This window comes from Scomber scombrus, chromosome 5, assembly GCF_963691925.1.
Source record: "Scomber scombrus chromosome 5, fScoSco1.1, whole genome shotgun sequence".
Taxonomy (NCBI): domain Eukaryota; kingdom Metazoa; phylum Chordata; class Actinopteri; order Scombriformes; family Scombridae; genus Scomber; species Scomber scombrus.
This window is the reverse complement of record NC_084974.1, coordinates 29,659,893-29,683,812: the sequence shown is the minus strand read 5'-3', so window position 1 is coordinate 29,683,812 and position 23,920 is coordinate 29,659,893. Positions and strand designations below refer to the sequence as shown.

Genomic DNA, 23,920 nt, shown 5'->3' with positions numbered 1-23,920 from the left:
GTGTGTGTGTGTGTAACGGGTGGAGGTGGTAGGACCCAATTGCAGCACAAACACACCACAGTGGATATGAACTTTATAGTAGATCAGTGGCAGGTATGATGGGGAACAGGAGAATAGCATCAAGGTACAGTTCATAAGGCAGAAGATCAGAACCACATGCATCCACCAAGACAGCAGCAATCACAAAGCAGGACTGTGATTAAACCTCAACGCAAACTGCAAAATCTACGCACGGGAACGCCAGGTAGTCACTGGGACAGGCAGACAGAAATCAGGTACAGTGGCTAAACTCGTAGTCGGGGACAAAAGGCTCAGCCGTTTACCAGGGCTGAACAGAGTGGGAACCGGGAAGTCAAACCGGTGGTGAGTGCTGAAAAAGTCTAGCATGAAAGCAAAGAACAATGTGGAAAAGAGTGAGTGAGCTATGTGAGATATGTATATTATATATATGAATGTATATTCATATATACTGTATATATTTTCCCCAAAAAAATTGGTTAACTTTATTGAAATGACAGCAGTGAAATGTAACTTTTTATTTATTTTTTGCCAAAACTGAATTACAAACTGACTTCCTGCATCAAGTTTAGTGGTTATGGTCCTCGAAATGAATGTATCTATGTAATGTCCCCAAAAGTGACATAGGACAACGTGTGTGTGTGTGTGTGTGTGTGTTTCCCGTGTTTTTGTTGAAGACCACTCCAGTATAAACACCCATCTTATCAGGACCAGTTGTCCTCACCTCAGGGGGACCAAAGTCTATTCCCAATGAGGCTAAATGTAATTTCTCTCTTTCTTTCTTTCTATGGTTGTTTTAAACAGACAAAACTTGAAGCACATCAACATACTGTATCTCAGTCCAGGAAGAATATAAAATTTCAATAAATGTGAGTGAGCTCAAACTCAAGGATGGATATTTTGTTGAAACTCTTGAATCTCTGTCCATTATTACACTGTATTACTGTAATATAACTGTAAGGTGATGTAAACTCACCACCAGCAACAACAATCAATAACATCAGTGTGTACTGCTGCTGTGCTATTCAACATTTCATCATTTTATTATTTCACTCCATGTTGTCAACACACAAAATCTATTGCACAACAGAAACACAATATGAAGGAGTAAACTCACAGATATACAGGACACACACACACACACACACACACACAGAATTGGTGTATTTCACTAAACTTTCCACTAGATGGCGTCATCTCCATCTTTACTGACAATCAGCCCCAGAGTCATTCAGTCATTTATCATTAGTTGACATTAGTACCTAAATATGTTTGTTCTGTAATAAGAAACATTCTGAGGACAATAAATTCAATTTAACCACTGTGGTTAACTGGAAAGTAACTAGGAAGGCAATGGGGGAAATGTTCTGCCACTGATTCCCCTGCTCAAATTATTTCATTACTTCAAAAATGAAAAGTGTAGTACAGGTTCTTATGCTAAACTATTCAGAAATTCTGGGTTGAGGTCGAATCTCAGATTTCTCAGATAATAAAACTCCAAGTTGGTTTAAATCAACGTCAGTTTTCACTCCCTGGATCCCAAATTGAATTATTATTATTATTAGTCATTTTTGTTATTTTCTACATTTAAACTTCATTTAAAATACTTTTGAAATCACAACATTTTTACTTCCATTAACTTAATCAAAATGTGGTAACCTGTATTTCATTATCAGGATTAATTTAATAAGTCATGCCTAATAATAAGTTGCAGCTCTCACATATTTAAATGTGTGGTTCTTTATTTGTGGGAGTTGAAGCATGACATCATTTTTGTTGTTTATCAGTGGCTGGAGTGCACAATAACTGATCCTGACACTAAATTATTGTTTAATTGGTGAGAAGAAGGTATCTTTAATTGGCTGTTCTTAATGTTTAATTTCCTGAATCTATTCCATGTTTTACTTGGTGACTAACACACCTACCAACTTATTTTTCTTCGTCTAATAAGCATGTCATGGTTTACTAACGAATCAATCCTTTTCTGATCGGCCTTGCAGGTTTTTGGTTTGTATGGAGATGGAGATGACGCCATCTAGTGGAAATTTTAGTGAAATACACCAATTGTGTGTGTGTGTGTGTGTGTGTGTGTGTGTGTGTGTGTGTGTGTGTGTGTGTGTGTGTGTACTGTATATCTGGGATTTTACTCCTTCATATTGTGTTTCTGTTGTGCTATAGTTTTTGAGTGTTGACAACATGCAGTGAAATAATAAAATGATGAAATGTTGAATAGCACAGCAGCAGTACACACTGATGTTATTGATTGTTGTTGCTGGTGGTGAGTTTGGTGTAAAACAATCATGAACAAAGATTCAAGAGTTTCAACAAGATATATGTACTTTAGTTTTTGTCTTACAGTCTTAAGTTTGTCGGAGCTCACTCAGGTTTATTGCAATTGTACTTTCTTCTGGAGTGAGATGCAGTATGTTGATGTGTGTAAAGACTTTAGAGCTGCTTTTGGTTGACAGAAAATTAATTGGCAAATGTTTTCATGATCGATTCTTTGTTTGAGCTATTTTTCAAGTAAAACACAAAATACTAACTGGTTCCCGCCTCTTAAACATGATAATTTTATGCTTTTCTTTGTCATATTTGATAGAATTTGGGTTATGGAAAGTCAAATGAATAAAATTAGCCTTTTAAAAATTCCAAAATCACCTGGTTTCAGCCTCTTAAATGTGAATATTTGATGTTTTGTGTGTCATATATATAATAATGAACTAAATATGTTGTGCTGTTGATCAGACAAAACAAAACATTTGCAGACATCACCATCAGCTGTAAGAAATTAAAACAGACATGTTCCCCACTATTTTCTGACTTTTCTGATTTGATTCATTATAATGAAAATAATTGTTAGTTGCAGCTTTAAACAGCTTTGTGTTGAAACTGACATCACTTAATCATGTTTTACAGATTGTTTTACAATAACTGATGAGATGTGGATCCTCTTCATATCTTCTAAACGTCAAACCAAAGGTTCAGTAAAATGCAGATAACACATAATATGAGGATACATTTAATTTAAAGGCAAAAACATGGCTGATTTATTAGGTTTCTTTCTGCTCACACCTGCAGTACTCCATGTGGACCTGTAGAGGGAGCTGCAGATATTTATCTCTTGGAAGATATTTTGAGTGAAGGCGAGCTCTGTGTTTGTTTCTCTTCAGAACAGATAAGTGGCAGCATGTGAAGCAGATACGTACAATACCAGGTAAAAGTTGGTGTCTAATGTTGTTGTAGATCAACCACAGTCTGACCTGCTGACCACTGAGTACCTCCACTGTTTTTCAATTCCTGAATAGTTTGGCATAAGAACCTGTGCTACACTTTTCATTTCAAAGTAATTAAATAATTTGAGTAGTTTGCTAATTCTCGAGAATTAGTGGCACAACATTTCCCTCATTGCCTTCTTATTTACTTTCCAGTTAACCACAGTGGTTAAATGTAATTTATTGTCCTCAGAATGTTTCTTATTACAGAACAAACATCTTTAAGTACTAATGTCTACTAATGATTAATGTAAAGAGACTGAATGACTCTGGGGCTGATTGTCAGTAAAGATGGAGATGACGCCATCTAGTGGACATTTTAGTGAAATACACCAATTCTCTGTGTGTGTGTGTGTGTGTGTGTGTGTACTGTATATCTGTGATTTTACTCCTTCATATTGTGTTTCTGTTGTGCTATAGATGTTTTTCTCCGTGTTGACAACATGCAATGAAATAATAAAATGATGAAATGTTGAATAGCACAGCAGTACACACTGATGTCATTGATTGTTGTTGCTGGTGGTGAGTTTACATCACCTTACAGTTATATTACAGTAATACAGTGTAATAATGAACAGAGATTCAAGAGTTTCAACAAAATATCCATCCTTGAGTTTGAGCTAACTCACATTTATTGCAATTTTATTTTCTTCCTGGACTGAGATACAGTATGTTGATGTGCTTCAAGTTTTGTCTGTTTAAAACAACCATAGAAAGAAAGAAAGAGAGAAATTACATTTAGCCTCATTGGGAATAGACTTTGGTCCCCCTGAGGTGAGGACAACTGGTCCTGACAAGATGGGTGTTTATACTGGAGTGGTCTTCAACAAAAACACGCGAAACACACACACACACGTTGTCCTATGTCACTTTTGGGGACATTGCATAAATACATTCATTTCGAGGACCATAACCACTAAACTTGATGCAGGAATTCAGTTTGTAATTGGCAAAAAATAAATAAATAATAAGTTACATTTCACTGTTGTCATTTCAAGTTAACCCATATCAATGTATACATTCATATATAATATACATAAGTGTAGTTGCACACAGTGTCGCAGTCTGCTCTTATTTACCTGCCTCTCTGGTAAATTTCCATTCACCACACCTCTGCTCCACTCCTGCCAGTCAGCCACACCCACCTCACCCACCTCACCCCCCCCCCCCCCCCCCCCCCCGAGTTAGGGTTAGGGTTAGCTGCACCTCATCACTAAACAAGCCACTATATATGCTCTTGCTGCTCGCTCACTCACTCTTTGCCAGATTGTTTTTTACTTTCATGCTAGACTTTCCAGCACTCACCACCGGTTTGATTTTCCGGTTCCCACTCTGTTCAGCCCTGGTAAACGCCTCAGCCTTTTGTCCCCGACTACGAGTTTAGCAGATTTCTGTCTGCCTGTCCCAGTGACTACCTGGCGATCCTGTTGGTTGATTTTGCAGTGCAAGCTTTAATCACAGTCCTGCTTTGTCATTGCTGCTGTCTTGGTGGATGCATGTGGTTCTGATCTTCTGCCTTATGAGCTGTACCTTGATGCTATTCTCCTGTTCCTCATCATACCTGCCACTGATCTACTATAAAGTTCATATCAACTGTGGTGTGTTTGTGCTGCAATTGGGTCCTACCACTTCCACCCGTTACACACACACACAGAGGGTGTATTTGTGATATTGAACTATATATACAGACAATTTGACTAGACTTCACTTGGTAGTAATCCGGTCTCTTTGAGAACAGTATTGACCGCCGACGGGAGGCGGTCGCTGTACTTCAGTAGTCTGCCATCATAAATCAACTGCTCGGGTTTCAGCTTTTGTATCGCAGCTCTGTACAGACAGGAAACAGAAACATATCAGTTATACACAACATGAGCTGCTGGTTTCTTCTTCACTGTGCAACTCTACATCTGAGAGAATAATCGGACGGGTTATTTCATGATTTATGTCACAACCATCAGTTATAATTATTGCAACTTTTCTGAGAAGTTTTTTTCTGAAGGGTCAAAAGCCCTAAGTATTAGCCTCTGCTGTCATTCCCACTGCAAAGAACAAGAAGCTTGTCAGACACACAAACTGGAGATAACATGCACCTGACATTAATCTTTATATTTAGCTTGTTTTGCTTTTTTCTTGTTTTATTGATGAATGTGATTTTATATGTTGTTGTGTGGAGCCCAAGAAGACGATCCACCACTTTGTGGAAAGTAATGCGGACTCAAATAAAGAAAAAATAAATATCTAATTCTTTTAAGGAAAAATAGTAAAAATGTACAGGCTGCAGCTTCACAAATGTTAAACATTTAGTGATTATTACACTCTTCTATGATAATAAATTGATTATGTTTGAGCTTTGGATCAAACTAATTTGAAGACATTTTAATAACCAAATGAATCATTTATTAATTGAGAAAACAATCAGTAGATTAATCAATCATTAAAATAATTGTAAGTTGCACATATATGATTTCATTTGAAGTACAAGACCAGCAGTCTACCTTGTGTGGTACATCCGAGCAATATTCCTGTCAACCCAGGCGCAGCCTTTCTCTGACTTCAGCAGTCCGTGGACGGTGGGTCGGAAGACAGCTCGGGGGTTAACGATTACCTTGTAGTTGCTGTCATGAGTCTCTTTTATGATTGGTTCATGGTGGAGGTGAGCCAGGATATTCACCCCAGGTACATTCTTCCATGTGGAGCTTTCTATCTGCTGTTTTTGGGAGGCGGCAAGAGGCACTGTGATGGTGTAGGGGAACACGTTATTCTCAAACATGAAGCACTTGTCAACGCCATATTTCTTCTCCAGCTGTGGCAGTAAGTCCGACCAGCTGGTGATAGAAAAAAGAACAGGTAACACTTTTTAAAACACACAGTTACAAACACAGCACACAAACAATTGGTTAATGCTCAGAAGCACATGCATAAGGCTTAAGCTTGATTTATGCTTCTGCGTCGGAACGTGCACCTCCAAAAAATCCTATCTACACGTCACAGCAATGCGGACCGCAAGGGTTGTGATTGGTACGCTCAAAACGTCAGTTCCTCCGGCAGTTGCTTTTTCCGGTCTTTCTTCCTGCAACACCGCCATTATTATTAATAATGAACAAAAGGTATGTGTTTTCTGTTATTAGCGCACATAACGCACATAGCACAATGCTACATGCTACTGTGACCGGAAGATAAACAAGGATACGGATATGACTCCTCTGAAACCACACACACTCCCTAGCGGCATGGCGGTGAATTGCAGAGCAACGCGTTCCCTCGACGCAGAACTATGAAAGGTCAACGACGGCGTCAGGGCACCGGCGTAGCTAAGCCGTCGTTCCGACACAGAAGCATAAATCAAGCTTTAGTGTGGCATTTATGAACATTTACAACTCTCATTATTATACATAGACAACCTCTAAGTGCATTTTTGTTCCACGTACGGCTGCGGACGATGTTTGGGTTGAGAGGAGGGAAATACAAACGTTTTAAGGGGGTTTCCTTCGTGATCAGTTACCATCAGTTTTGGTCTGCAGGTGAGGGACTGTGGATGTGTGGGTAGAGCTGTGAGGAGACTGCACTGATGGCGCATGGGAGCAGGTCCGTGTTTGTGCCTTTGAGTATAAATATTTGTACTTAGTGGTTCACTCGACTGTTTAGTTTTTACTCATCTACTTGTTTTATTTATTGTTTCATTTGCTATATTGCTTATATTTGTTTCACACGATTGTTTTTGGGGTTTGTTGTTTTTTTTGTCTGAACGATTCTACTGTTTTGTTGTTTCATTGTCTGGAGTTTGTTTCTGTTGTGATTAGTGCTAATGTGGTTGTTTGTCTAAATGCGACATCGATTTTTGGTTTTGGCTTATCTCCTGCCGTTTGTGATGGAATGGGACTTGTATACCTATTGTGAAGTGTATCTGATATGAAGGAAGAAATAAAAATTATAAATCAAAAACATTTAAAGATATACTGCAGTCAGTGGTTAATTCACATAAAAGTGAAATGAAAGGTAGTGTCTTCTACATTTTGTGTTGACCATGGCATGTACAGAGCTGCTACTTTTGTATTTTCTTCACCTTAAAAGACAGTCAAATATCTCATAAACAAATCGTTTTCTCACGTCTACCTGTTGACTGACTGAGGCAGTATGAGCTCATCTGTATCCTGCAGGGACACATATCTGGACTGGTACATGTATCTGTAGACACAGTCGGTGAGAGCGGGGATCTGGCCGAAATAGTGGATGTCACCTGGACCATGCATAGGCAGCCAGCGGCGAGATGGTTTTAGATGGTTGGATATCGTTCAAGGAATCACCTGTACTAAACCTGAGGAGACATTGGAAGAATTTTGAATAGAGATAAAAATTTTAAAGATAATATTGGACTTCCAACAGTCAACACTGATTTCTTTTGACCATGACCATTTAACTGTATACTTATTTTAACACAAATCAAGCTGATTTTGTGAGTAAACATATCAAAACTTGAATCACTGCTTTGTCACATAAGACATTATGTAAAATATTTTTATTATTATTTTTATTTTACTTATTTTCCAAGAGAAAACCCGAAAACATGTCAGTCTACATTCTACAATCTACATCTAATTTTTACGTCAGAGGAAATTTTTGTAACAGTTTTTCATAATCATACAGGATTTCCAGGGACTTCCTCCAAATCCTCCTGGGAGGAAGACAGACAATGCACTGCTCAGACAATAATGCTGAGAGTGCTGAAAGTTTGGAAAGTTGATGGGTAGGTAAAGTATTTCTGCTGCAGTTGCTAGCACTGTCGAGCTGGAGGAAACACACAAAATCACACACATTAAAAAAACAACAACAAAGAAAACACCATACTCCACCTTTTTGTGTGTAGTAGTCCAGTACGCGCTGTGTTTCAGGGCTGCAGTCGCTCTTATAGATGACAACTCTGTCCACCCCCAGTAACTGCATCATTTCCAAACTCTGGACCAACTACAATACAACACAGTATTTAGTGGATGAAGATTTGCTCAGAAATCTTTCTTATTTCATTCTTCTGCCTGTTTGGATCAGGATGCTTGAGAAAATAAATGAGTGTTAATGTGATGTTACCTGCAGGACGTTGGTAAAATTAAACATGGTGGAAATGCAGACGGTGAAGTCGTAAGGTAAGGCGACACTGTTGTTCTGGTTTTTTACCTCCAAATATACCAGCTCATGTACATCTAAGAGGCCACAAAAAAAGATAGATTTTAGATATATTGTCACATTTGCATTTCGTTTTCCTTCTTAATGTACAGCACATTCAAATAGGAAAGAAGATTGAAAACACTTGAATAGTAGTCTCCAGGGAAGAAACCAAATGTAGGGAGGAGGGGGAGGCATCCCCATGTTCCCACAGCCCTGTGTTCCCTAATGCAAATGATGTGTTGTTGACCTTTGACCACCAAAATCTCATCAGTTCATTTTTGAGTCCCAGTGGATATTGGTACCAAATTTGAAGCAATTCTGTCAAGGCGTTCCTGAGACATCATGCTAACGAGAATGGGCAGGACAGACAACATAATGTCTCCATCCACAGTTATCTCTGGCATATGAGGATCATTTTTCTAAGCTATTTTTTTTACATCTATGAAAATGCTTGAAAGATCGGTGAAATTCTTTATTTAATTATTAAACTGAGAAAAACATAAGGCTGTGTGAATATAGACATGCTCCCATTTTGTGAGGCTGCTTTTGTTAAATATATTGTTGAATTCATTAAAGATCCTAAAAAAATGCAAGTGTCACAGGAGAGAGCGGAGCAGGTGGACCCAAATGCAAAGACCAAAACAAGGACTGAAAAAAAAAAAGAAATACAGTGTCAACAGGGCAGAACGGACGTGTATGAACCAGAAAGAACAAGACAACTCAAAGACTGAAGAAAGAAATGAACTAAAGTACACAAACCAGGCACAGGTGAGTTGAAACAAGACTAAGGTGGAAATACATGGGGGTAATCAAACCCAGGAAGTAAACAAGAATGATTTTATATGATTAATCAGTGAATCCAGAAAACAATTAGCAGATTAAATAACAAAATAAACTGTTAAAATACCTGTTGTCTCCTGTAATCTCCAAATAATATTGACACAAGTTATAATAATGTAATAACACACAAGCCTTCAGTACCAGAGCCGGGGGCATCGTTGGTCACAGCGATATGAGAGGGCATCTCACAGCCTTTGGGGAGAGGACACATGATGTCCGCTGTGCCGTACGAGAAGCCGAAGTGGTCTCTGTTGATATCACCGACACCTTTAGAAAAGTACAGTTTCTCATTGCAGCACATGCTGCAGTGATAGTTTTGATCCTCGCTCCTCAGCACAACGGAAATGACACGAACCTGGCACACCAAGAGGAAAGGAATGAGGATAATGTTATTCAAATGTTTATCTTTAAAGTAATGTGAATCTTTTCTATTTGAATAAAGTCATTTGAGTGATTGATAGACTGATAAGATAATGTGACTGATTATTTGTGCACACAAAGGAAATTGTATTACATTTCAGATTTTTTTCCAGTAAAGTCATATTAGATGACCGTTCCTTTTGAAATCTTGACCTTCCTTTAACCCCTTTTGACACTCACTTGTATCATTGCCATGTTGTACCCATGGGTGCCACGGGTATTTAAACCTGCTCTCTAAAGACGCCTTTAAACTATGCAACCACAGTGAGTGAGTGTGTACTTTTATTGCAGGTCACATTGTGTGAGACTCAGGCTCAGTCTTTGGTCTCCAAAGCTCAGCTGCCAGCAGGTGAGTCACAGATCTAGGACACTGTTTTGCATTGACGACCAAAGATTATCAAGTTTTTCTCATGACAATTAAGTTTTGTGGGTGGTGGACCCCCAAATTATGGATGTGTCCAAGGTCCTGACCCCCATGGTCCAGCTTGACACACATGCCTGCCAATATTAGGCTCTTATTATTATTATTATTATCATCACTATCATTGTAATTGTTATTATTGTACTTGTCGCTTTCCTTCCCTCTTTGTCTCCGGTCAAGGCAGATGGCCACCCACCTTCTACTTGAGATTTCTTCCCGTTAAAGGGGAGTTCTTCCTAGCTGCTGTCGCTAACTGCTGCTCATATGGGAATGAATGGGGTCTGTTCTGTGTGAAAAGTACCCTGACTTCTGTTGTGATATGGCACAATATAAATAAAATTGAATTGAGTTAAATTGAAACAGAACAAAATCACACAGTGGAAAGAAGCTTTAACTTCAGCTCACTTCACTGACCTGTCTTTGTTTGCGGTGCTCCATATAAGCCGATAACAGTAGCGTCTTTTTCCCATTGACAGCCATAAAGGCCACCTTTTCTTCCAGAGAAACTGCACAAATGAAAATTTTAAATTAAGTTGGTGCCTAATTTCTTGACATTGTCAGTTTTCTTTTCAGCTGGAATGATCACACACTTAAAGGATCATTTTTGTATCATCCAGGTCATATTTTCATGGTTTTTAACATAATTTCTATCAGTAATAACTGCAGGGATCTGGGAACCTTCTGAAATTTCATAAAAGAATACAAATGGGTCAAAATATTGAGAAAACAAGGGCAAACTTTTTTGCTATATAAAAAAATGATATACAGTGTATTCGCTCCCTTTGCTATGACACTCAAAATTGAGCTCATGTGCATCGTGTTTCCACTGATCATTCTTGAGATGTTTCTACAACTTGATTGGAGTCTACCTGTAGTACATTCAATTGATTGGACATGATTCGGAAAGGCACACTCCTGTCTATAAGGTCCCACTGTTGACAGTGCATGTCAGACCAGAAACCAAGCCAGTCAAAGGATATGTCTGTAGACCTGAGACAGGATTGTATCGAGGCACAGGTCTGGGGAAGGGTATAAAAACATTTCTGCAACATTGAAGGTCCTGAAGAGCACAGTGGTCTGCATCATTCGTAAATGGAAGAAGTTTGGAACCACCAGGACTCTTCCTAGAACTGGCGGCCCAGCCAAACTGAGCAATCAGGGGAAAAGGGCCTTGGTCAGGGAGGTGACCAAGAACCGGATGGTGACTCTGATAGAGCTCCAGCGTTCCTCTGTGGAGATGGGAGAACCTTCCAGAAGGACAATCATTTCTGCTGCACTCCACCAATCAGGCCTTTATGGTAGAGTGGCCAGACGGAAGCCTCTACTCAGTAAAAGGCACATGACAGCCCGCTTGGAGTTTGCCAGAAGGCACCTAAAGGACTCTCAGACCATGAGAAACAAGATTCTCTGGTCTGATGAAGCCAAGATTGAACTCTTTGGCCTGAGTGCCAAGCGTCACATCTGGAGGAAACCAGGCACCTCTCATCACCTGGCTAGTACCATCCCTACAGTGAAGCATGGTGGTGGCAGCATCATGCTGTGAGGATATTTTTCAGCAGCAGGAACTGGGAGACTAGTCAGGATTGAGGGAAATATGAACAGAGCAAAGTACAGAGAGATCCTTGATGAAAACCTGCTCCAGAGCACAAAGGACCTCAGATTAGGGCGAAGGTTTACCTTCCAACAGGACAACGACCCTAAGCACACAGCCAAGACAACGAAGGAGGGGCTTCGGGACAAGTCTGTGAATGTCTTTGATTGACCCAACCAGAGCCCAGACTTGAAAAAAATTCTAAAAAAAAATGTTTTGCTTTGTCATTATGGGGTATTGTGTGTAGATTGATGAGGGGGGAAAAGCAATTTAATCAATTTTGGAATAAGCCTGTAACAACAAAATATGGGGAAAGTAAACGGGTGCGAATACTTTCCGGATGCACTGTATATTCCGTCTTTTTAGCATCAAATTCCCTCTTTGTGTTTCAGCTGTGGTGGAAGTGTAGTAACAAAAAGAGGGACTTTGCTCTAACATTGAAACATATCCACTTGATTTGACTCGTTTGGATGGCTGAAGCTTAATATTAGCTTCAGATCAACTTTTAAATACATGTTTAAACAGAAAGCGGACTGTGGATTTTGTTCCCCATCATTTCTTCTAATGCAGGAGGAATGATTGCAGCAAGAAAAACAGGTTTCAATGTTCATCTTGGCTCCTGACTGTTGTTTTAAGACACTTGAAAAACGGTGAACTCATCACACAAGTGAGCAAACATAGATTAACCAGAAAGGAAGAAGAAAGAAAGAAGAGAGCTGAAACCGTAGTGATACTAAAAAGCTTAAGCCACCCTGCTCCTAGAAATTATGTTTTAATAGTAGTAATTTGTTTTGTGACGTATGTTTTGAAAATGAGCACCAGCTCAAACTGGAAGCATCATACCATGATAACACTTTCTTTTAGACTTTCCAATTATGTTATTGATTAATTTCGTAGGGGCTTTTTGGGCTAACGTCACAATGGAAACAAGGAAAATCCAATGTTTATCCTCCTCTTTACTCTTAAATCAACTTCCAAAGGGTGATTTCCATGCAATAAGTGTTATTTCATCTATAAACATTAGACATATTACAAGCAACGGAAATATTTAAACTCCAAGAATGATTGTAAATAAAAAAGAGCTGATGAAAACAGAAAGAGGAAGGTTTTCTTTAGGACAGTTGTCAGACAGATCAAACCACATTTAAATTCCCACAGACTTCAGCAGAGAGCAGCATTTGGTAGCAGATAGTTTACCCTTTTTCTCTCCACATGCTGTTCTTGGCCCAGCTGGTCTTGGCACCAAGATCTGACGCTGCCTGCAATAAATGATTTGGGTGAGATAACAACCTAATCAATTTTTTTGGATGATAAATGTTCAGGTGTATTTTTTATAGAGAGCCCTTCTAAGAAGCTGTGCTCCCGAGAAAAAAAATACATGACCACAATCCTTCTCTCACACCTTAATCAAGAAGTTATTAAAACATTTTTGTGCCTGAACCTTATAAAATCAATTAGCTGTCTGATAAGAAAGACCTTTTGAAAGCACTGACAAAATAATGGTATAGCCACAAAAAAATTTCTTGAGACAAAAGGCCCAGTTTTGAGTAAATACTGAAACAAAAAGTTACTGTAACACATAAATAATGCAACATACAGTAACTTAAAAAAAACCTTTAGTCAAATATAACATTCTCCTTTACATGACTTTTTACTCTCCTGATGTACATCAAGGCATCATCACAGGCTGCACTGATTGTTTGATTTATATGCATCTACTCTGCAATCAATCAAAGGCGCATTTGTAAACTTATCTTATCATTCATCACTTTACCGGTTGTTACACAGCCTGTAAAGTCTATTTCTAAACTGATCACTGATTACATTTCTGCTGTTTCATAACAACAATGATAAGGCTCGGATCACAGCCGATGATGATGTGTTAATGAATGTAGGTGCTATAAATAGCTCTGGTTGTGCATGATGAAAGCTGTAATGGCTCACCCTCACTGGTGCCACTCAGTCAGTGAATGTGCACCACTTTTGAGATGTTTGTTTTACTACAGGTTACTGTTAGAGCTGGCATATTACTGATGTGGAACTGTTTTTTGTCCATTTATGTCAGAGTGTTAATGAAAGGCTTTATGTATGTGTGCCTGATCCCACAATGATTTATTGGCACATCTTTTTAATACAGACAGTAAAACTATACAACTGCTATATTAATCTAAAGCTGTTAAAACCTTAGTTGACCTCAGTAGTTGTAAACTCAGCAGTACAAGTTGACTTTAATTTTAAACATTCATTCTTCTTATGTCCATTTTGTTATTTCATTATATTCCCAACATTGATTCATAAGATCATAAAGACACAGTGTGTGAATCAGGATTGGCAGCTTTCGTCATCTGCTACAGCCCTTGTTACAAGTGTTTCTGTCAATCTAAATGATTGGCAGAAACACTTGTAACAAGGGATGCATTTCCCAAAGATAGAGTTCATATGCGTGCTAACTGAATACATTTTTAAAGTTACTAAGTGTATGTCAACTTTTTATAGGGACTAAGAATAGCCGATATATAATATATAGTACATATATTCTATTCTATGTAGACCTGATCAAGAGCTGGTCAAATGATTCATTGTCACCTTGCAGCAGATTAGACCAGTAAGTCATTTCACCCACCTGACGGTAAGGTAATAGAGCCAGATGAAGGTAATGAAGGTGATGATGGCAAGAATCACATATGTCCAACCTCTGAACTTCTTTGGTTTAGGCTTCGGCAGCAGACTGTTAGTCTCCATCACATTTCTATAATGCCTCAATGCTGCTGCTTAGACTCTTCTCCCAGAAAACCTGTACAAGCAGAGAATCAAGTGAGTAATCTTTAACCTCTCACCCAGATGTTTCAGTTTTAGTTGCTCTGGATGCTGAGATAAGAGATAAGATGTTTTATTCATCATTGTATAGATAAAACGAAATTGTTTGACACTGAACAATATAAAACATGATAAAAACAAGGTAGCGAAAAGGTATTGCACATGTCATGAACTGGCTCAAAATTCAGACAAAACCAAGGAGGAGAAAACACCTTTAAGTTAAACAAAACCCAAAGTAATTTATTCAAGTAACTTATTTACATAAATTAATCAAAATTATGTGCTAAATCTGTAAAATCAGTGGTGTCTGGAAGTGCATGGATGTGGAAATATGTTGAGTGCTAGAAATCAACCAAATAAAGCAAACAAAGAAAAAGGGTTCTGCTGCTGGTAGAGAGAAAAAATTGTTTCGCATAGGCGCAGCCAAAGCACTGGACGTCACTGATCCATGACCTATAACCAGTGTCACCTGGTACAACGTCAGTAAATGTAGTCTTATGAGTCAGAATATATTCGTCAGCCAGAACAGCAGCATCATGAGGAGTCTTAGGGTTCCTTTCATTAATAAAAATGGCAACTCAAAACTGCAGCCTTAACCTTTTCATACTTGACACAATCGTCATGCGATAGAGCAGCATAAGCCCCCTGCGCCTTACCTGTGAACACACATTGGAGGAGGAGAGTGCGTTCTTCATCCACCCATCGCTTGGACTCAGCAACCCTTTCAAACAGAGACAAGAAGAGGTCCGGATCTGCTTCTGTAAAGTGTGGCACCAAACGGAGATTAGTTCCAACATCAAATTCATATTCACATTTTCTTTGAACTGAACCCTCACTTGTCAATTTCCCCTCCCTAATCATATCAAGCCTATATTGTTGAACCTCAAGATTATGCATTTCAGTTTTTTGCCTCAACACCTCCATTGTTGTCTGTCGTGCTTAAGTCTTTCATGCTCCAATTGCAACAAAGGTCAAAATACCCTGTGAAACCACAGGCTTCTGAGTCACCTCCTCAATTACCAACACAGCATCATGTGTTGGTGTCTTTCAGCTTTTTATCAGGAATTTCAATCTGAAAGTGTTCAGCAATTTTCAAGAGCTGGTCCCTAGTGCACTGCTCCAAAAGCTCCTCTGAAGGAGAAGCCACAAAATCCTCCACAACAGAGGCCATGTTCACTTACTCAAAACGCAAAATCAGTCAAAGTACCAAAACCCAGTTACACAATGGTCCAGAAAAACAACTTTAAGTAGCCACAAACAAGGAAGTCCAAAACCCCTGCTAACTAAGAGAAAAAACCAGTGGGACTAGAAAGTACCTGCTATGCAGCCACCACCAGCACCCCACTGACGTGAACCTGAGCATATAGCTCTACTCACTTTCACAGCCACACAATATACCCCAGGTTCTACAAGTACAACCTGATAAGCCTACCAGGGGGAAAGAGACTCCTTTCAAGGACTACACCAAAAAGTCACCCCTTAAAATGACTTACCAAACTGAGCACCAAAACACTCTCCCCAAGAAACAGTCAAACCCCCCCAAAAAAAAAAAACCCTAGCAAAAAACAAATGCCACTTACCAATAGTTGAAAGGAGAAAAAACAACAACCATATTCAACTAAATACTAGGTCTTACTGAACGGACGAGCCCCCATTTTGTCATGAACTGGCTCAATATTCAGACAAAACCCAGGAGGAGAACACACCTTTAAGTTAAACAAATGCTAGAAGTGCTAGAAATCAACCAAATAAAGCAAACAAAGAAAAAGGGTTCTGCTGCTGATAGCGTAAGAGCGAGACTGAGCAGGCCAGCTGGTTTTAAAAGGTGGCCCAGCCCCCAGCCTGATGACATTGATCTGCTTGGGTACTTCCTGGAAAGAAGAAAACATGGACAAGCAGACCAACCAGGCAGAGCAATCACGGAAACAGTCATCAAACACAACACCTTTAGTTAAAACCAATACAGAGACATGGGCATTAAAGTATCCCTTATCTGTATATAATACATAAGAAGGACTTATATGGCAAGTAAACTGTAACAGCAAACAGGGATTCACACAATGAATGAAGCACTTTATTTTCCTTTTATGCAATGTAACAACCAGCTTTATGTTATGGCTACCAAAATACATTAGTTTACAAACTGCAGGTAGGAATGATGGACATCAACCAATCAGAGGCGCAAAATTCAAATCACTTTGTCATCACAGTTGAGAACAAACATCCAAAGTGCAACATCTATTTAGTTTCTACTATCTACTATGTGCCATTTAAAGCAGATTCCGTCTCCTGTGTAATAGCTGTGTCAGGCTCAATTTGTGGGTTATCTACTCATAGATTTTCCTTTTTGCAACATTACATATAATCTGGATTACGTCCTGGGAGGTAACGCTCCCCAGCTCTTAGCAGGGTTTATATGTGCAGTCTCTTCCCTGTTAAGACAGTGGAGTGAAGTGGAAAACTTCATAAATCTTCAGGACTCTCAGCATTCACAAGAAGCACATTAGGCTTCACATCATCTGTAAGGATAGGATGATTTCACCATATTACCAATGCTGACTGCGAGATGATACTGTGAAACATAGTTGTTGTCTAGGCGAAAAGTGGGACAGCAGACTTGGTGACTCTCTTCAGTGTCTTCCTCTGGCCCTTAGGCTGCACTCAGACCAACAGTGTTGAGTCAAAAAGAATAGAGGCCAGATAATTATTTATATGCTGAGGCAACTGCTTTGCCACAGCGGAGGTCCCAACACACGAGGTTCCGGTATAAACCAGCATCATCCAAAACAAAAGTTGGACCAGGAGCCTTTTAGGATTTGAAGTAAACATGCACAAAACTTGCTGTCTTCTCATATTCATCATAGCTTTTATTCATCATAACAGTCAGAGAAAGAGAGAAGCAATTGTCTGGCGTTTGGCTAATAATGTTTGCTTCCTGCTTTGGGAAGAAATAATCCAAATTATACGTTATGTTCCAATAAGGAAAAGTTCATGAGGAGTAGATCTGCTGATGAATGCATAAGTAAAACGGTACTTCCTAGTTTTGGCTCCAAAAATTAAAGATGGCGATGGTCAAATTGCAACTGAAAGTCTCCAAGTACAGACCAAAGACCATGCAGCTCAGTAAAAGAAAAGCAAGGATAGTGGTCGCACTAAATCGGTAAGATTTAATTAATTTTTATTTGTACCCTAGTCATTTTCATACATTTGCATTACATTAATCTCTGTGTTTGCGTCTGTACAGTTTGTAAAGTTTAACAGATTGTTAAATGACACAGGACATCCCAAAGGTTAGGGTCTTTATAGGCTGTAAATACAACCAAGACTTTGATTGGTTTTAAATTCATCTGAGCACAGTTTAATAGTCTGTCTGAGAAATTATGGCTCAGACTTTGTGAATAAAAGGAGTACAGTTCATGTGTTTGTCTGTGAGAGCTGAAGGGAGGATACTAGCAATATATAGTGTTTGCTGAATCAATGAGCTAAAAGGCTTTACTGACAGTTTATCAATACGTGCAACCAAGGCCGTAGCCAGGATTTTTCAAATACCGAGGTCAAAAATAAGACCACAATTTATATGACTGTTCAGTTTAATCCATGATGTATTCATACTGCTTTCTTGTTGTGCATTTATCAGTCATGGTCATTCTTGTGGGCCAGTTCTTTCTTATCATTTCCAATTTTGCAACTTAAATCAACTCCTATTTCAGTATTCTACAACTTCCATGGTTGTATATTTAAAAATTATAACTGCAATATATTATTTTCTTTGTTTGTTCTTAAAATGTGGAATGGAGCACGGCCTGCTGGGAAAAGGAGAAAAGGGCTCATCCAATGAATGAACAGTTTGCAAAATCGGGTAAAGTTATGCTCAGGTGCTCTACTGGTTACATATTTCTGGCGATTTCAAGGCTTCACTCCACCGCTGGCTATAGCCAGATACTCTCGTTTTGACATGGCAGCGGTATCTTCAAGTACGTGTCACATGACGGTCCGTTGATGCAAGGATAATTGTCTTGTTGGCTATTTTCACTTCACAATTAAACGAAACTTCAAGAAAAAAATACAGAGGACATGACCTCGGTGTCCTCAATGGTAGCTACGGCCATGATTATAACCACTCAGGAAATTCAGTTGAATAGTGTGAAACCATTTTTCAGAAGTGTGTATGAGGTCATACGTGTACACATGCATGTGCATCCACAAAATATGTAACTCTTCCAACAAGAAAGCACAAACGTGATACTGTGGTTATAGTGCATGCCTCATAATAACAGTGACACGGTTTCCATTCCGGTCTCTCTCTTCCTGTTTCCTGTCAGCCTTTATACCAGTTCTGCTGGTAGTTTGTTCCAGATGTGTGCAGCATAACAGCTAAAAGCTGCTTCACCATGTTTAGTCTGAACTCTGGGCTCCACTACCTGACCTGAGTCAGTAGACCTGTTGAAGGTCTGCATGAATATTAAATGCGGCACACACACAGACTATAAATGTTGAATAAGTGGACCACTCGAGATAAAACTTCAATTAATACTCACGCATTGACTCGGTGAGTAATTTTCTGCCACGCCAGAGGATCGAGCCCTTTGTTTCACCTGTTGCCATGGTTAAATCATTTTATCTGCATTCCATTGATGAGGGCATTTTATCTCCTCATGCACAAGCTTCACTCAGGGTTACCTTAACTCAAAGTTATCACCTGTTCTGAAACCGAAAACTCCTGAGTTTGACAGGTCAGAGTGAGTCAACCCAGAGTGTTTGTTAAACACGCTTTCTGAAACAAGCCCCTGGACTACAACAACAATTTATAAAATTAATAACTTGCAAGCCTGCACGCTGGCTTAGCCTAGTCAGCTTAGCATGGCTGTATATCTCCCTGACCTAATGACACCACAATCAAATATAGACAGGTATAATTAATTCATTCCGATAGGGGGAATTCATCTATCCAATATCTCATACAAATACATAACACATATACACATAAAAGCAAATATATCCAAAAAAAATCTAATTTAAAAACCAAGCTATATATATATTTCATTTACCGGGCCGAGATGAGGAGAGGAAGTCAGAGGCAATCCGAGTCGAAACCAGGAAGTCAGTCTGTAAAAGAGTGCTGAAAGGTCTGACATAGAGACAAAGACAATCTGGCCATGAGAGAGTGGTCTGAGGCTGCTCAGATACTGGCTTTATTGGAAAAGAGTGCAGCTGGGAGCAATAGGTGGAAACAATGAGGCTGGTGAGGAGGTGTGGCAGAATGGAGAGTGAGATGGAGGCGGGGTGAATGGAAACTTCCACAGCAGCAGGAGGGTTAGGGTGAGAGTCAGATTTTTTGCAGACACTCTCTGGTCTGCCACACATACATTGAAATGATCAAGCAAAACGCCACCAAAGAAGCTTTTTAGGCTACTATTATGGACAAAGAAATTGCTCAACTAGGCGTCCAGAGAGTGATACAGGCAGGCGCTTGATGTCCACTCCCTACTGAGGAATGGAGAATGAGTTAGCCTGATAAAAAAAGATAAAAAGAGGATGTTGTGATAGTAGTTGATTCATGTTTAGCTCCACAGAGAAGTTTACAAATGTTTGTGCATGAAGATTAATCATCATAGTAATCATAACTGTGTAACTATGCATTCTTGTAAAATGATGGCCAGTGTTGACACAAGTGTGAAGGAAGTAATTTACATGGCAGATAATTTAATCACTGTCGATAATTTCCGGCACACTGAAGGTTGTCAAGTGTCACGTCTGAGAGAAGGGTCAGAAAATTGTAGAAAAACCTTGACTTGACAGACCTCAGGTGACTGAGAATGTCAATGCAGGATGTGATCAGACTGTCAGCAGGAACAGTCCGTCAATCATTACATACAGAAGGATTTTATAATAGGGTTGCATTGCGTTAACCACTAATTACAAAGACGATTGTTAGTTTGAGAGTTCAGTGGTGCAAAAACCACAGACACTGGTTTACAGAGATGTGGAAAAAAGTGATATGGTCAGATTAGTCATCCTTCACCTTATTCTCCACAAGTGGGTGAATGCATGTGTGGCGTTCACCAAGGGAACGGTAACAGGACTGAATGCTTGACTTCCTACAGTGAGGAGATCTGGTGGCTCTGTTATGCTGTGGGGGGCATTTTTCTGGCATGGTTTGGGTCCGCCTGTCATTTTAGGGGGAAAGGGGATGGGGGGAGTTGCTTTATAAATAAATCATATATCAATAAAAGCAATGAAGCAAATCGATTGCATGTCACTGGTTATAGACAATATCATGAAACGCATCATTTTAGAAACTGAGATTGAGAATTTTTTTAAAGTCGTATTAATAAGCTAATAATACATTTAGGGAGTTATTGGGTCTGTACAGTGTCATAAAGAATGAGAAAATGGTCTTTGACTGCAGGGATTTTAATATTCAAAATGCTTCAAAAGAGTTTAAATAATGTAAAAAGCAAAAAATCTGTAATTACCTAATAGTAAAGAAAGTAAACACGATTTGAGAGGAATTTGTTTAAGAAATTATTGGAGATGATTAATGCAAAATATAATTGTATCACAGTCAAAGGAGTTAATCTGTGGAACAACAAGAAATATTTATTTATGTTGTTTATTGAAAGTTTACCATATATATTTGCTGTTAATTTTATTGGTTATTCTTCATTTAAATAAACTTTTATCAAGATTTGAAACTGGACCTGAAACAAGGCCACAGGTGAAGTATGTCATACACTTCCAGTAACATTTTGCCAGCCACACAGTAATGATGAAGACATGACTGTAAAACACTCAAGTCATTCATAGGATGTCTTCCCTGTAGGCTCAACTTTCATTTTTGCAAATTCACTCATAAATATTAATTGTTATAGTGAAATACTTATTATTTGAAACTTAATGATGACTGTAATTTGCCTTGCATCAGCTGGCAGCCAGGAAAGAGACATCAGGTGTCTTCAATTTTCATTTCTGTGATTGAATTTCCATTTTCCTTTTTTTTTTTTCTGTAAATTGCATCTGAAGCATTAGTCACTATTCAACTAACAGGAAACTGAGGAGTAAAAACTGCACATTCAATGCAAGCACTCCTTGGTTAGTATCAGAAAGTACAAGACTACTGTAAAATCAATACAGCATTGTAGTTTATCTTGTTAAGCTTTGCATATTAGTTATAAAGATATTTCTATTTGCTTTCTACCTGTAGAAGTGTGTCTTGACACCAAAGTAAACACTGATTACATACTGTAACCACAGACTCTATGAGCACAGGTGCAGCCCTCAAATGGTTATAAAGATGGGCCAAAGGTATTAGCAATAGACTCCTATTCACACATCCAGTACATATGAAGCAATATTTATATAGCTTCTAAATAAGCAGTGCATGGTGTTGCCTTTCAAGTCCTGGAAACGCATCCTGCTAATTTGTGTAATCCCGTGTATTTGAACAACTGGTAAATCCAAACCTACCTCACAGAGGAAGTGAAGTCTATCAGGGTCAATATTATTCCTTGCATTATGCCTTGCATAACATCCACTAATGTGAATCCCTCGGAGCGAGACACCCTGAGCCACGTCATCCCGTCATTTCTCTTACTGAATATTCTAATTTAGTATCTCAAATAAAGGCGTGCTCTCGTCTATTGGATGTAAAGCCAACAAAAGTTTTAATAGATGTGTTTTTAGATGTGTTCTTCCTCAAGAACACAAATGAGCTGAAAATTGGGAAACTGTAAACTGGCTACAGACAGTACAGAACTCAGCTGCCAGGGTTTTGACCAGAGTTAACAGGTTTGAACACATCAGCCTGATTTAAGCCTCTTTACACTGGTTTCCGGTATGTTTTAGAATTGATTTCAAGGCACTAAATGGTCTGTCTGCTCATTTAATCTCAGACCTTTTATCCCTGTATGACCCTGCTAACAATGAGATCCTCAGGGGGTCTTCTATCTGTTCCAGACGAAAGTAGTTAAGAGGAGGAAGTGAGAACACCACCCTCAGAAAGTATACAAACAGTATTTTGTGGGTGTGGTGTACAATTCAAGGAACTACAGCAAATATGGGATCAAATAGCCCTCTGCCTTGGGCAACTGTACCCAATCTGTGACAACACCCCCTCCAAAACCTGTTTCACATGTACAAACGGATCCACAGTTGCACAAATATCACTCTACATGTATTTTATAGTGATTGTCTTCTGTGGATTACAACTATTAAAATCCAATCCAATGCAATCCAATTATTGCACCTCACACTTGTACAGATTAGCTGTGGTATGAATTGGAAATTGGAAAAAGAAATCCACAAACAAATAGGAAAGAAATCACAAAAGTCATACTGATAAAAGTACCTTAGCAAGTTCAGTCAGCTTTTTTCCACCATGTGACAGGCAGATCTTTCCCCCAGAGCGCCACAGACGAGTAGGGCCTTTTTTTTCTTGCTTTGATCTCCCCATCATGACAGTACCTGTTTAAAATCCAGGCTATAGTTAATGATTTGTAGTCTTGTTGGTTAAGTAAATCACAGCCGTTTATAGACGTTATAATTTTCATCTAAATCTAACTGTAATTTGAAGTATCGAGTTTAGTAATTTGACCATCGCCATCTTTGGTTTTTGGAGCCAAAAATTACCAAAATATTTGGACTAGAGGGTAGAGCTCACCTTAGTGCTTGCTGCTAGCTTGGTTAGCACTGTGCATTTACAGTCTATGGTTAACTGTGATAATGCTATTTACCAGAAAAACTGAACAGTTGACTCTTTAGAGCAGGCATGTCAAACTGATTCCACGAAGGGCCATGTGGCTGCAGGAGCACATCAGGATTGACTCATTTAATCAGCTGAACTCACTCTCAGATAGTTGATTGGTGCACGTGTGCTCTTTATTGGTTGGAACAAAAACCTGCAGCCACACAGCCCTATATGTCATGAGTTTGACATGCCTGCCTTAGAGGGTCGTTTAATACAACAAAACAGTGAACAAGACTTTTTTTTTAGGCAGTGAAAACATTACAATTAACTTTAATGAACTGAAAACGCATTGATATAGTGGCAGCTACGCCTATACTCCTTGAATCTGGGGTTACGCCAGCATGTTCAGTTATTTGTGTATAAAATACAGCAAGCTCTAACATGTATGTGGTGAGTCCAGGCTGCAAGATTAATAACTCTTCACAGGAAAAGCTGCAGCCCAGTGTGCTAGCAGCTTCCTCAATTTCCGTTTTGATAGGTAAAAACAAAAGAAAAAACGAAGTTTTGCCAACAAACAGGAGAGACTCAACCAGCTCCAAAACCTATCAAATGTACCACCAATTCCTTATCAGCCACAGCCTGTTGCAAAACATAGTCAGATACACACTTGATAGTCAAGCAAAATGTTGATTTTA

General features: G+C 39.0%; 1 protein-coding gene and 1 long non-coding RNA gene across 2 annotated transcripts in view; both read right to left on the bottom strand.

Annotated features, from left to right (window-relative positions):
• The window catches only part of LOC133981038 (uncharacterized), a 50,572-nt gene extending 39,940 nt beyond the window's left edge, over window positions 1–10,632 (bottom strand). The window contains exons 1-2 of the mRNA XM_062419926.1: window positions 10,546–10,632; window positions 9,432–9,645 (exon numbers count right to left, since the gene is read on the bottom strand). Coding sequence (XP_062275910.1) covers window positions 9,432–9,645; window positions 10,546–10,611 — 280 coding nt within the window. The 5' untranslated portion in view covers window positions 10,612–10,632. The remainder of the gene's footprint in view (window positions 1–9,431; window positions 9,646–10,545) is intronic.
• Window positions 10,633–14,374: 3,742 nt separating this feature from the next.
• Window positions 14,375–19,626, bottom strand: LOC133980920 (uncharacterized). The gene is made up of 3 exons (XR_009925193.1): window positions 19,588–19,626; window positions 15,196–15,297; window positions 14,375–14,516 (listed from the first exon to the last, which is right to left on the bottom strand). It is a non-coding gene; the product is annotated as an uncharacterized LOC133980920 (long non-coding RNA).
• Between the last annotated feature and the right edge of the window lie 4,294 nt (window positions 19,627–23,920).